The 14,362-nt window shown below is 57.6% G+C and overlaps 1 protein-coding gene across 1 annotated transcript in view; it reads left to right on the top strand.

Moving 5' to 3' along the window:
- The window catches only part of HDAC7 (histone deacetylase 7), a 61,253-nt gene continuing 46,891 nt past the window's right edge, over positions 1 to 14,362 (top strand). The window contains exon 1 of the mRNA XM_084223422.1: positions 1 to 387. Within this exon, the coding sequence (XP_084079548.1) occupies positions 369 to 387 (19 nt within the window). The 5' untranslated portion in view covers positions 1 to 368. The remainder of the gene's footprint in view (positions 388 to 14,362) is intronic.

Raw genomic sequence — 14,362 nt, 5'->3', positions numbered from 1 at the left:
GGCGCTCTCATTGTGTTTGGGAGTGAGGGGCTGGGGGGAGGGCTCTGCTGCCAAGGGAGGGACCCGGGGCAGCTGAACTCGCTTTTCTTCTGCAAGTTTTTTCTTTCTTTCTTTTTTTTTTTTTTTTTCTCCCTCTGTGTTCCCAGGGCAGGGTTGGCTTTCTAGGTTTGATAAAGCATTTCCTTCCATTGTCATTCTATACGGCCTCTGGGCCCTGCGCTCAGTCCCTCCCCTTTGCCGTCCCCTCTCTTTCTCTCTCTCTCTCTTCCTGAACTTTAGTGAATCTTGAGATATAAAGAAAGCAGCTGCCTCCCTTAAGCACAGCTTGAACAATGAGACCTCCTCTCCAAGGGCTTTAATTCCTCTGGATGCAAGGACAAAGCCAGGGTGAGTAGCTGCTGGTGGCTCTGCCGGTCCCGCATCGGCCGCTCCCGGTGTCCGCTCCCGCAGCGCCGGCTCCTCTCGCTGTCCCCGGCTCCGAAGGGATCAGGTAGCGCAGGAGCAGGAGCTGCGAGTGTAAAATCCCCCCAGACCCAGCCACCACCTCCCGGGGAAGCGCTGGCGCTGTCCCCGCGGCCGCTGTCCCCATGGATGCTGTTCCCAGCAAACTCCTGCTGGAGAGGCTTTGCCAGCCGGCCCCGTCCCTGGATTTGGGTCACCGCGGGCTCCCCGCCGCGTGAGACTGGGCAAAACCTGGCTCTGGGCAAGGTGGGAGGAATCCTGACCTCGAAGGCAAAGAAAAACAAACATGATGCAATCAGGCGTGACCGAGCCGGGCTGCGGGAGGAAGATCTTCCCCGCGCCCCGGGGGCTGCGCGCTCGGGGGATGCTGGGCTGGGATTTGGGAAGGCGCTGAGGGGGAGACACCTCGGGCTTCCTGCGGGTTCTGGGCGTGCAGAAGGAGGGCAGGGGCGCAGCGTGTGCCGCGGGGTCTGGCTTTGCCCCCGGGGATCTGCTTGGATCATCGTGCGCAAAAAGCAGGAGGCGAAATCCGGCGCGGCTCGTCAGGAGCCTGGCGCGAGTTAACTCAAGGGATTCGGGACGAGTGATGGAGCTGCTGCCGGGTGTGCATCTCCCAGGGCGGGATCCCACCCTTTGCCTTCCCAGGACGCTGTAACTGGTTGGCACGGGGCCCTGTGGTGTGCTGGTGGATCTCACAGCCCGGGTGGGATGAGCCCCGGGCTGAAGAGGGAATTTCGTGCAGCCGAACTCAGCCCAGATGTTGTGATCTGGTGCCCCCCCTGCCTCTGAGCTTTTCCTCTTCATCCCGTGTGTCTCCAGCGTCTGCTGGCTGGGATAAAACATGATTCACAGGATCCGGGGCCTCGTAAACAGGGAATGATCAAACAAGGCATAAAAGAACATTTTTATTGCTCGTTAGGGCTTCACTAAGACCGTCTGGGGCTCTGTGTCGGTTCAGGTAGCTGCTGGAGCACAGCATGTTCTTGTAGTACAAATGTAAAACTTCTCCCGCGTTGTGCAGCACAAACCTGCTCAAAACACACTGGGAGTTCTTTAGGGGACCTGCAGAGCTCATGGTTTGTGCAAAGTCCTTAGAGAGCCTGTGCAGTCCGTCGTGAGGCAACTCAGAGTGGGTTTGATAGATTTTTGAGATTTTCCCTCCATAAAATCCCATTTCTGGTCCAACTGGGACCAGTTCTTTCTGTCCCAGTGCAGCTGTGTTTGTTTGTGTCACTTGTTCTTGATCTCTGCTAAATGCAGCAATTTTGGGCAGCTCTCTGGTTTCTCAGACAATGGACAAGGTGTTGTGGGATTTAAGGTGAGCGTGACAGGTTGACCTTAAATCCCATGGACTAAGCTGAAGGATGGGGATAAAATTGGGCTTTAAAGTAGAATGAGGTGGGTGAAATGAGCCTGTCCAGGTTTGCCGCTGAACAGAGCTCAGGTCCATGGCTGGAGGAACCCTCCAAAACCCTTGTGCTCCTGCTGGGACGGGCGTTTCTCCAGCAGGACCTGACTCGTGTTAATGTAAGTGTAGATGAACCCTTCAGATTTAGCAGAGCTTTTCAGAGACAGAATTCCACTCCCTCGCTTTTCAGGAGGCAACAAGACCTTCACCACCACCGAAAGTGCCCCCAGCTCTGTGCCCTGTCCCCTCCTGGCAGCCTCCAGGAGCCTGTCCGTGCTCCTGGCACTCGCACAATGAGGAAATGGGCCAGCGTTTCCATATTAGCAATCAACTTTCCAGGGATGTTGCAAGGATTTTCCAGCGAGGGGTGGAACAGCATCAGCCACGCTTGGATCCACCAGGCTGGGGCTGAGGTGCTGAAGGAGAAGGACCAGACATGGTTTGGGAAGCCTCAGATGAGTGTTCAGAGGGCAAACACCCACAGAGGCACAGCAGCTCTGGTTCAAACCCTCTCCTGGTGCTTGGACCTCGGGTGCAGTCCCTGCTGGGCTCCCCATCCCTGGGAACACCCGGGGTCCCACCGGGAGGAGCTTCTTGGCACCTTGAAGGACTGCAGGGATTTTGTCACTCCCTGTCCTGGCTTTTCACCACATTCCCATGGTGAAGATGAGCTTGGGGTTGTCACACGTGGGTGGGAAATGGAGACCAAGCACTTGGAAATGGCCACCTGGAGGGGGGCTGAGGTGATTGGAAGTGTCTGACCTGCACAGGGATAGGAGGCCACAGCTGGACTCGGTGGTCTTGGGGGCCTTTTCCCACCTAAATCATTCCATGACCTTATTTCCATCTGCCCCTCAGTCTGTCTCCTCTGGACAGACACAGCTTTGTGTTTGCATCATCAGGACGATGCACTTTAAATAACTATTAATTAGGCTTGGCTAATTCATCAGGAAGTTTACTTTCAAAGCAAATAAAATCAGCGAGCAGCCATAGAGCCAGGAAACAGGTAAGGTTATTTATTGCCCGAACAAACCAGGCGGGTAAGGCAACAGAAATCATGTCTGAGCTCAGCCTTCAGTGGTGGCTGCACCTGATGGTTCTCAGATCACCAGCAAAGTGCTAAATAATGAGGTTTTGTGTGGTGGCCACACAGAAAGACCCTTGTGGCCACACGCATTCCCCCGTCCTTGGAACTGGCTGTGCAGGGCACGGCGGGGCTGTCGGTGGCTCTGGAATAGTTATTGCTTCAGTCTGGAGCTGGATCTGCTTTGCTGTTGTTTTGGCATCTTTCAAATGCAAAACTCACGGGAGAAGAATTCCTCGTGCCTGTAAAACCCATCCTGGGACAAACCTACAGCTGAGCCAGGTGGGATTTGAGGGGCTGCCCTCGCACCCCTGGACTGAGGGGGGAGGAGGAGGAGATGGAGCCTCGGGGGTCACCTGGTGCTGCCTGGGGGATGGAGAGAGGCAAACACAGTGCCAGGACAACCGTGGCTTTTCCATTTCTCTCTTTCTGTGCTCACTCCCATGCTGGGAGGGCAGCTTTTCCAGCCAGACCAGATTTGGAAAAGCCCAGAGCACTGGACACGTGGGGAATGAGCAGTGCTGGAGCTTTGGGGCTCGGCCTGGGGGACCCTGGGATGGACGGAGGGATGGACACAGGGGAGGGATGGACACAGGGAAGGACGGACACAGGGAGGGATGGACACAGGGGAGGGATGGACACAGGGAGGGATGGACACAGGGAGGGATGGATGGATGGATGGATGGATGGATGGATGGATGGATGGATGGATGGATGGATGGAGGGATGGATGGAGGGATGGATGGATGGAGGACGGATGGATGGATGGATGGATGGATGGATGGATGGATGGATGGAGGGATGGATGGATGGAGGACGGATGGATGGATGGATGGATGGATGGATGGATGGATGGATGGTCAGTCCATGGATCCATGGATAGACATGGGGATGGATCTATGGATGGATGGGTGGATGGATCCATGGGTGGATGGACATGGGGATGTGTCTATGGATGGATGGATGGACAGACGGACGTGCTCCTTCCCCAAACCCAAGAGTGGGACCCCCTGCCACATCCCTGGAGTGGCATCCCCGCCTGGAGGTGCTGGTCCCTCCCGCTGCCCGGGGAGGGGAGGCAGGGCCTTTTCAAGGTTACAAACCTCTCATTTTTGGATGCGTTTCCCCGCGCTGGAGCCGGCCCAGGCTGGAGCTGTTGAAGTTTTCGGTCCTTTGTTTGTTTAATTGAAGTGCTGTTTGTTTTTGATCACGGGCATGAGATAGGCGCTTCCTCTGCAGGCAGGAAGCAGTGATTTCCTGTTCTGTCCCCGGCCAACTCTCACTGCGCAGGAAACCTCGCTCTGCTGAGTGGCCACTTTTCGTGCAGCATTTTTGGAAGGTTTTACGTGGTGTTATTTTGGTTTTTTCTCTTTTTTCTTTCCTTTTTCCCCCCTTTCCCCTGTGAGTGGCGCTGGTGGTGTTGGGTCCCTGTGGGAAGGACGTGTGGAGAGCCTGGAGTCAGCACTCAGCAGGCTGGGGATGCTGTTTGATGAAAATGGGTCCATTTAGCCTCAGATCTTTGGTTCTGTTGAGAAGTTGGCTGGTTCACCTTGAAGTGACCCTTTTTTGTTGTGTTTTTTGGGGGGAGCACTGCCCAGGAAGGTGTGTCTGTCCCAGGTCAAACCAATTCCCTGATGTCAGAGACTCACGGCAGGACAAGGAGTTAAACCACACCTGGGTGAGTTAAACTCCTTAAACTCCTGCCAGCTTTGCCTGCTTGTGTCCTGGCTGTGCTGGAGGACCTTTAGGCAGAATTGGGGTTGTTCATCCTGGAGAAGAGATGATTTGGGGTGACCTCATTGTGGCCTTCCAGTCCCTGAAGGAGCTGCAGGGGAGATGGAGGGGGGCCTGGAGTGCAGGACAAGGGGCAGTGGCTTTAAACTGCCAGAGGGCAGGGTTAGAGGGGGTTTGGGGAGGGAATTCCTCCCTGTGAGGGCTGGTAGGGCCCTAGTGCAGGTTGTCCTGGCCCAGGACGTGGCTGCCCCATCCCTGGGAGCATTCAAAGCCAGGCTGGACAGGCTTGGAGCAGCCTGGGGTGATGGAGGTGTCCCTGCGCATGGCAGGGGTGGAACAGGATGGTTTTCAAGGTGCCTTCCACGCACATGCCCAGGTCAGTCCCACAAACCATCCCAGAGGAGCCAGGGACGGGGTTTGAGCCGAGGTCCCACTCCTGTGGAGGTGTTTCTGGGGTGGAAAAAGGACACTGAGGTTTTCCCATGGAATCCCAAAGAGGTGGAGCTCCTTGGCAGCTCCCAGCACACAGGGATGTTTCACTAAGGGATGTTTCACTCAGGGCTGTTTCACTCGGGGATGTTTGTTTCACTCAGGGCTGTTTGTTTTACTCGGGGCTGTTTTACTCAGGGATGTTTCACTCAGGGCTGTTTGTTTCACTCGGGGCTGTTTCACTCGGGGATGTTTTATTCGGGGATGTTTCACCCAGGGTTGTTTCACTCAGCGTGTTTATCCTCCAGCAGCAAACCCAGACAGGCTCTCACTCAGCGCCCTGCCCAGAGGTGAAGCGCTGCAGTATCAGATGGCTCCAGCCACAGGAAGCCCGGACAGACAGGACAGACAGACAGACACTGCAGCACGAGAGGCCATGGGAGCCCCAGGGCAGCAGATGTGACCACGAGCAGAAAGAACTTCTCTGCCCGAGGTTTTAATTATCTGGCTGTTGTAAAGGGGCTCCCCTGTGGGGAGGGGGTTTGTGAGGGGAAGAAGCAGGAACAAAGCAGGGAGGGGAAAGGCCGGGGAAGGGGGAGCAGAGCTGCTCACAGCCCCCAAATCCTGCAAAAGCCGCACACAGAGAGGGGAGGGTCAGGAGAGGGGAGGGTCAGGAGAGGGGAGGGTCAGGAGAGGGGATGGTCACAGAGTTGTGCAAGAGCAGCTGGCTGGGGCCGTTTGGCTGCAGGAGGATGAAGGGCTGGGGATGCACAGAGGGAGGGCTGGGAGCTGCCGCAGGAGGAGAGGGCAGGACGCTCCGGACTGCAGCTGCTCCAGCCCCGCAGCAGTTGGGCCACCATTTGTGCTCGGAGCCATCCAAGGAAAACTTTGCTCGGGCTGCTCTCACGCAGCCCCAGCCCTGTGCAAGCGTGCCCCCCATCACCTCAGCCCCCTCCCCTGCCCCGTTCCTGGAGAGCTCCCCGTTCCCAAGGCCCCTCCGGATCATTGCACGTCGCTGACATCACCGCCGGTTGCCATGGAAAAGCCAGGTTGTCCAAAACACGACCCCTTGGCCTCATCCCATGTGTGTCAGGAAATGAAGGTTTTACAGCCCATCTCTGCAGTGGAGCAGCGAGAGCCGGGCAGGAACCAGCCCCGGCACCGGCAGAGCCCCCCCGGCCGCGGTGGCTGCCCCGGGGCTCCGGCCGGGATGCGGGACCTGCCGCAGGGCTCACAGCCGGGTCTGCGTCTCCGAGCTTGCTGCTGTGGGCTGGAGCACCCAGGAGAGGCAACCTCCTCCTTTAAATTCTCCTTGAGAAGGGGGGGCACAGGGTGGGCACTCCCTTCTTTGGGCACAGGGTGCCCCGGGAAGCTGCCCCTGGATCCCTGGCAGTGCCCAGGCCAGGCTGGACAGGGTTGGAGCTGCTGGGACAGCGGGAGGTGCCCCTGCCCAGGGTGGGGGGTGAAATGGGAGCTTTATGGTCCCTTCCAACCCCACCCATGCCGTGACTTTGTGCGTTTTGGGGAGAGGCAGAGAACAGGAGGAAAGGTCCCCAGGGGCTCACCCTGGAGCAGCGGGAGAACCAAACTCTGCTCACACCTGAGCTGGGGCTCACACTCCTTTGGGGGGACTGTGGTGTGCAGGGAGAATCCAAAGGTGTTTGGGAGTCGTGGCCACAGAGATTTTCCTAAAGCTGCTCTGGAATGATGGCAGCAAAGGCCTCACAGACCCTTGGTGTGGGGGCTTTGGGAAGGAACCCTCAGGGTGGTCCCGTGGGAGGGAGGGGACGCTGCTGTTTGCCCAGGGTCAGGTCTGGGGGATGTGCTGGGAAATGGGAGTTTGGAGCCCTTTGGTTTTTGTGTGGGGCACGGGGGGTGCCTGCAGGGCTTGTTCTGGCCTGGCTTGGGCTGAAATGGCAGTGCCACGGCTGGATCACCCTGGTGAGGGCAGCAGGAGCCAGCTCGGGCTCCAGAGCGGGGCTGGCAGTGCCACCTTCCTGTCCCCGGGTGCCAACCCACCCTCCCCCCTTGCCGTGGGTGTTTGGGGCTAAAAATAGACTCCAGATTTCGGTTGGTAAAGGCGGAGGCAGGGAGCAGGAGCTGTTTATCAGTGCCAGGGTTTCCCCTGACACACTGAAATGACTCAGATAAGAGATGGGCACAACGTGCACGTCCCCCCTGAGCTGGTGCCAGGGCTGAGGTGTCCTGGATGTCACAGGACAGTCCCTGTGGGTGTGCTGGGGTGCTCTGGATGTCACAGTCCCTGTGGATGTGCTGGGGTGTCCTGCAGGGCATGGGCAGCATCCCCCAGGCTGCATCCCGAGCAGCCCAGGCAGGTCAGTGCCCCGGGCAGGGCAGTGGGGCTGGGTGCTGCCAGCTCATCCTGGGCACCTTTCAGGGTGCAAAGCCCTCTCTGCACACCCCAGGCAGGGCTGGGCAGTGGGGCTGGGTGCTGCCAGCTCATTTTTCAGGGGTGCTGAGCCCTCTCTCCCGCTCGGCACCGGCAGCAGCAGTTTCCTGTTTGACTCACACCTGACACAAGCCGGGGCCTCTCGCGCTGGGGAGCGACTGAATGGGGCTGTTTACAATTAGAGAACGTGGGATTCCCAGAAAGAGCCTCAGACCGGACGTCCTGAAGCGAAATGCCCCGGGCGTCAGCAGCTAAAAATACCCGCGGCAGAGCCGTCCCGATCCCGCCCGCTCCGGCCGCTCGGACCCCCGGGAACAGCGCCCAAATCCCGGCTCTGCATCCCCTCGGGGAACAGCACCCAAATCCCGGCTCTGCATCCCCCCCCTTCCCCCGCGGGGCCTTTTTTGGCATAACCTGGTGCTCCCCGTGCTGGTGGATGCCCCTCGCAGGGATTTCTCTCGGTTTTTGTCTTGTCTGTGGGGGGGGGGGCAGCAAGGCAAGGGTTAAAATGAGAATAATCGGAGTTTCAGCCAGAAGTGGCTGCTGGGACTCGGCTGGGCTCGTTGGAGGGTGGGTGGGGAGTGAGGCCGGAGCAGCTGCTCAGGGACAGGGACAGGGACAGGGACGTGGCTGGGCAGCTCTGGAGCTGGAGCTGGTGGCCAGGTGGGCACGGGTGGTCAGGGCCAGCTCCAGGGAGGCTGAAACTTCCCAGGACCTGGGTCAGAGCTGGGCAAGGGGAAGATGCTAAAGGCGAGAATCACAGAACCACAGGATGGTTTGGCGTGGGAGGAACCCTAAAGCTCAGGCAGTGCCACCCCTGCCATGGCAGGGACACCTTCCCCTGCCCCAGGGTGCTCCAGCCCTGTCCAGCCTGGCCTTGGGCACTTCAGGAATGGAGCAGCCACAGATTCCCTGTGCCAGGGCCCTGCCACTCTCATATGGAGGAACTTCTTTCAAATATCTTTGAAGTATTTCAGTTTGGTGCCTGATGCTTGGTGCAGGGCTCAGCCTGAGCTGAGCTTTGCTGTCACCCCACCCCCGAGCTGGGCCCTGCTGCTTTTGTGCCTCTCCCCAGTGCTGGTGGGCTGGAGCAAGAGACAAAAGATGGGTGAGAGCAACAGGGCACAGCAAGAATCCTCCAGAGCCAGCCTGCAGTCCAGTGACCCCTTCCTAACAGAGATTTGGGAAGGCAGAGCTCCCGTTAGGGCACTTATGCAATAGGTTGTTACCAGAGGAAGTTTCTCTTTAACCCCAGGCAGTTGGTGGTTGATTTATGTCCTGCAGCTTTAGATTTTCTAGGTTGCAGTGGTGTTGCATAAGAAGATAATTTATTTAACCCTGCATCTCTTAAAACCTTTTTTTTTTTGTTGGGGATTGTCTCTTTCATCTGCCTCTCGTGTACCTGGAGATGTAAAATGAAGGACAATTCTTTGGCTTGTCTTCCTATGAGAGCGAATCCCTGGGTTTTCTGAGGTGGGGTTGGATTTGAGTGTTTCTTCACACCAGGACTGGACACCTTTCCTTGTGAATTTTATGCCCAGAATAAGAGCAGCTCCATGGCCCATTGTGCCTTTAATTTCTCCTGCTCTCTTCATGCACCAGGGTAATTTTGCTCTTAGGCAATAAACAGAGTAGTGGGGAATACTCCAGGAATGGGATGCAGGGATGGACTGCGGGGACAATTTGGAACCATCTCAGCTCGTGTAGAGATCAGCCCTGGACTTAATGGCCCTGGGACCTCTTCCAGCGCAGGTCTTTGCTGGGGAAGAGCTGTCCCTGGGTGGGAGTGATTTCATTTCATGGCAGGGGAGACAGATAGGTCTGGCATCTTCCCTTGGGCTCTCTCCTGATTTGCCATTTGCCTTTAACCTAAACTAAAAGTCATTTGGACTGAAAGCACATATTAGTGTTTGTGAACAGAAGGGCAATTACCGGGAGAAAACCAATTTCCACCAGCGTGGTGGGGGACAGCCATGGCCCCACCGTCTGAACCACGGGGTCCTGCCAGCAGAAGGACCAGCACAGGTTCTCCTCCTCCAGCAAGGAGAGCTGGGACAATTCCTGCTCTTTTCCAGCCTCCTCTAGTGCCCTGGGGATTCACCCTCACAGAAGTGACCCCTTTCTCCTTCCTTGTCTCAGGAATCTGAACCATTCCTGGTCCGGGTGGTGTCTGTGGGAAATCTGAGCTGAACTTCTCCAACTGAGGGATTTTTTTCCCATCCTGGGTGAGTGTGGGTGGCTCCGAGGCTGCTCCAATTTTAGCCTCCACACACCACCCAGATGTTAAACTGGGCATCTTCTGCCTCTGCTCCCGGGACATTCATTGTCCGGGAATCCCCGGGCGGCCGATTGTGCCAGCGGGAGCTTTCATGGAAACAGCTCGTTTTTTTCTGTGGCAGCTCCAAGCGTTTGCAAAAAGCTGGTAGAGCCCCAGGAGCTTCTGGCAGCTTCATTTTATTTTGAAACCAGTCGGTCCCCAGCTGGGTGTGAGAGTAAAAGGAAAGGATGCGCGATAAAGGCGCCGGTGCAGCGAGCGAGGGCAGCGCGCGCCAGGGCCCGTCATTCTGAAACCAGGCATGGAAACTGTGCCGGGGAGAAAAGCTCGAGAGCAGGGCTTGGCCCCCTCACCACACACACCCCGAGCACGCCAGAGAGTGCCTCTGCCTGGGGACAGGCACGTGTGGCCACGGGACAGCGACGGGAGCCTCGAGGGCAGTGGTGGCTCTGACCGGGCTGATGAGTGGCGACAACAAAGGTACCAAAAATGACCCGACCTGTCCTGCTCCCCTGGTCCAGCCCATCCCTTGTGTCTCTGGGGACTCCTGACCTGTCCTGCTCCTCTGGTCCAGCCCATCCCTTGTGTCTCTGGGAGTCCTGACCTGTCCTGCTCCCCTGGTCCAGCCCATCTCTTGTGTCCCTGGGAGTCCTGACCTGTCCTGCTCCCCTGGTCCAGCCCATCTCTTGTGTCCCTGGGAGTCCTGACCTGTCCTGCTCCCCTGGTCCAGCCCATCCCTTGTGTCTCTGGGAGTCCTCTCCAGACACCTCTTGTGTCCAGCTGTCTCTGGGGAGTCTCTCTATCCTCTGCCTTCTCCTGAGCATCCCTTTCCTCCTGCCCTTCATTGCTGCCAGGGGCTTTGGGCACCTCCAGGCCCAAGCTGCCCTGGAGGCTGAGGAGATGTGGAGGTAGAGAGGAGTGAATGGTGTGGAGGAGAGGAGGCTCTGGAGGGTTGTTGGGGTGGTGTTCACTCCCTTTGCTGCCTGCCCGAGGGCCTGGGTGGCCTTTGCCAGGGGACAGGGGCACTGTGCCCGTGGCTCCCACACCAGGGGAACCAGACCATGCCCTGCCCAGGGCACGCAGGGGTTTAGGGACCTTCACTGTGGGAGGGTTTGGGTTGGAAGGGATCTCAAAGAGCATGCAGGGGTTTAGGGACCTTCACTGGAGGAGGGTTTGGGTTGGAAGGGACCTCAAAGAGCACCCAGTTCCACCCTGCCCTGGACCCGTTTGTGTCTGGTCTGCAGCCGCCGTCCCTGCTCTTGCCTGCACAGCGCAGTGTCCCCGTCCCCTCTGGTGACAATCCAGCCTTGGTGTTTTAGGCAGTTCTGAGATGCTCTGATGGACAGTGAAGGGCTGGCTTTGGAGATCTGGGGGACACCAGGAAGGGGATGGTGGCAGGGCAGGTGGCTGCTGCTTGTTGTCGCTGCTGGTTTCTCAGCACACAGCCCGTGACAGTCTCCTCACCCAGCCCCCCTCACCCCCTGGAGCTGGGACATGGGGGCATCTCTGCTTCATCCCAAGGCTTTTCCAGCTTTTGTCCCTTCTCTTGCCACCCCCTGGCACTTGCTGGCTCTCTTTCTGTGGGTGGGTTGGGAAATGGGTTGAGGAGAGCAGGTCCCGACACCAAGGCTCGGGGAGGGAGGGATGCTGGGGTGGAAGAATTGGTCGAGTTTTGTCCTATCTCAAAAGTGCTGAAACTGGTGAAACGCTCCCACACCCCCTCCTGGGAATTTCCAGCTAAACCCAACGGGGTTTGGTTCTCTGGACTGTTGAGAAAGCTGAGCTCGGGCTCGGGGGCCGTGGCTCAGAAACCAGGACGGGAACTGGAGCTTGGGCACCTTGGAGCTGAATCCTGTGACCTGCAGAGCTCTGCCTGCAGATGCCCGTGAGCTTTGGAGGGTTGGCTTGGCAGCACAGTTCTGCCCTGAGCACCCCATCCCCTGGTTTGAGGGACAGAGAGGGAAGGGGAGGAGAGGGAAGGACACAAGAACTGTCCTGGGATGTTCAGGGGGAGAAAGGGGAGGCACTTCATCAACTGTGACAAGAAAACTTTCAGTCCCAGGGTTCCTCCAGCTGCTTCTAGGCCGAGAAAACACCTCCAGGGCTGTTCTCAACAGCTGGGAACAGCAGCAGATGGGAACCTGGTGGTGGCCAGCAATTAGTGAAAATGAGGGTCAGTCGCAGCCTTTGGAGGAGCAGAGGAGATGCAGCCAAATCTCTCCTCTTTTGTCCCTCGTTCCTTCTGTTTCCAAGGGCAGGAGGGACCTGGGGGGCTCTGGAGGTGGCCCAGGAGGTTGTGCCACACCTGGGGGTGCCAGCCTCTGCTGCCAGAGTGCCCAGCAGCTCAGAGCAGTGCCCAGAGCGTGCCAGACGCTTTTGTTCCTTCTCCTGGTGTTTAGAAAAACAGAGTTCTGCCGGTTATTCTTCCCTTCTCTGGCTACAAAGCGTCTGGGCTTTTAACAAAGGGAAATAAACAATTCCCAGTGACATTTGCAAAGCTTCTACAACCCTTCTCAGTGAAACTGTTTGGTCTGAGCTTCTCCAAAGAAAAAGGTGAGGAAGGGTGGTCCATGTGCAGGTGCAATGGACTTCCCTGGATTTGCCATGTGGGAGCTGCTTTTAGGTTATATTAAAAAGGCACAAATCTATAAAAACCTAGTAAAAGCCCTGTCCAACCTGGCCTTGGGATCCAAGGATCCAGGGGCAGCCCCAGCTTCTCTGAGCAGCCCTCAGCACCCTCACACGGAGGAATTTCTCCTCAATAACCCATCTGAATCTTCTCCCTGTCAGTGCGAAGTGATTCTCCCGGTCCCGTCACTCCCTGCCCTCGGGAAAAGCTTCCCCAAGTCGGGCCGTGCCTTGCTGAGGGCGCAGAGAGGAGCCCACCAGGTTCTTCTGTGCCTGCAGACCCCACCGGGATGCCTTGGTGGGGATTTGGTACCTCGTTATCAGGGAAACCTTAATTAAAGGCTCGCTAAAGGCCACCGAGTCCCGGCCGGGGCCGGGAGGGGGCGCGGGGCCACCCGGGCTCGGCGCAGAAACTTTGAGTCACTCGCGGGGTGTTTTGGAGCGAAATTCGGAGCCGCCGCGGCCCCTTCCCGGCCCATTGTTGTGGTTTGACAATCACATTTTCCTGTTTTTAAAGCAAATGTTTTTCTCTCCCCCGGGAACGTAACCGAAGCGAGCGCAGCGGGGGAAGGTGAGCGGGGGCTCCGGACAGGGAGAGACCCCGGGGGGCTCCGGACAGGGAGAGACCCCGGGGGGCTCCGGACAGGGAGAGACCCCGGGGGGCTCCGGACCCTGAGAGACCCCGGGGGGCTCCGGACAGGGAGAGACCCCGGGGGGCTCCGGACCCTGAGACCCCGGGGGGGTCCTGACCCGGGACGAGCCCCCCACCCCCAGCATCACCCCTTCCCTCCTGTCCCCGTTCTCTTTGTGTAACGGTGGCAGCAGGAGGGTGAAGGAGACAGAAGTGTGCTTATTTTTATTTTTTACTCTTTTTTTTTGAAGTCGACGGTTCCTCTTTGCAGCCCTGTGGTTTCACGCCCTGCTGTGGCAGCAGGACGTAGGGGTATTTTTGTAGGTCTTATTCAAGGAGTGTCTATTTAAAACAAACTTTTGGGTTGCTGAGCACATGTTACCCCTCAGTTCAAAGCAGAGGACAGGGCTCATGGGGAAATGGGGTGGCTGGTGGCCGCCCCCAGAGCCACTTGGGCTGTTTGAGGGTGCTGGAGGTCTCCAAGTCCCCACGGAGGGTGGACCCACTGTGGCATGGGTGGAGGTGGGCCAAGACAAGGAGAAAACCCATTTATTATTCAAGTTCCTGTCTGCAGAGTGTCTGCACACTCCCAGATTTGCATTGAAATAGGAATAATTTGACTTTTACTGAATGAAAGTTGTGAAGTTCTAATGCTGAGTGGTGGCTCAGTAGCCATGCCCAGTGTTCCCAGGCAAGATGCAGCTGGGGCTAAAAACCACCAGGAGTGGGCTAAAGCTTGTCTAGCATGGCCAGGACCTGCTCAATGCTGCTTTAGCCCCATTTCCTTCTCTCAGAGCCGTGCTGAGCCCCTGGGATGTGACACAAACCCCTTGGTGCTCAGGACCTGAGTGTCTCCTCCCCTGTGTTGCCCAACACAGGGTGTGAGCTGTTCCTCTCCTTTCGTACATCAGCAAATAAAAAAGGCACCAACCTCTCTTGTGCCCCAATCAGCAACTCGCCCACCTGCCTGCCAGGCCAGCCCAGCCCATCCCATCCTGCTGCTGAGCCTGGCAGGATCAGCAGCTTGGCCTCCAAGCACCCCAAATTCTGTCCCCAGCAGGGAAAAATCGGAGGGGAAAAGGAGAAAGCCAGTGCTGGGAAGGTGGAGGTTGGGAGGAGCGTGTTAATCCCTGCCTGGGCACCAGGTGGGCTCTCAGCTCAGGTTTGGTGAAGTCTTTTGGCAGGGGGATGCCAGGCAGTGCCAGGCAGGGTCTCAGTGCCTCCAGTTAAGCATCCAGGTGTTCTCCTGGTCACCTCTGCCCACCGTGGAGATCCCAGGCAGCTCCCTGTTCCCAGGGCTC

The sequence above is a fragment of the Fringilla coelebs genome (assembly GCF_963513975.1).
Source record: "Fringilla coelebs genome assembly, chromosome: 30".
NCBI classification, from domain to species: Eukaryota; Metazoa; Chordata; class Aves; order Passeriformes; family Fringillidae; genus Fringilla; species Fringilla coelebs.
Note: the sequence above shows the minus strand (reverse complement) of the source record. Positions and strands in the feature narration are given on the sequence as shown.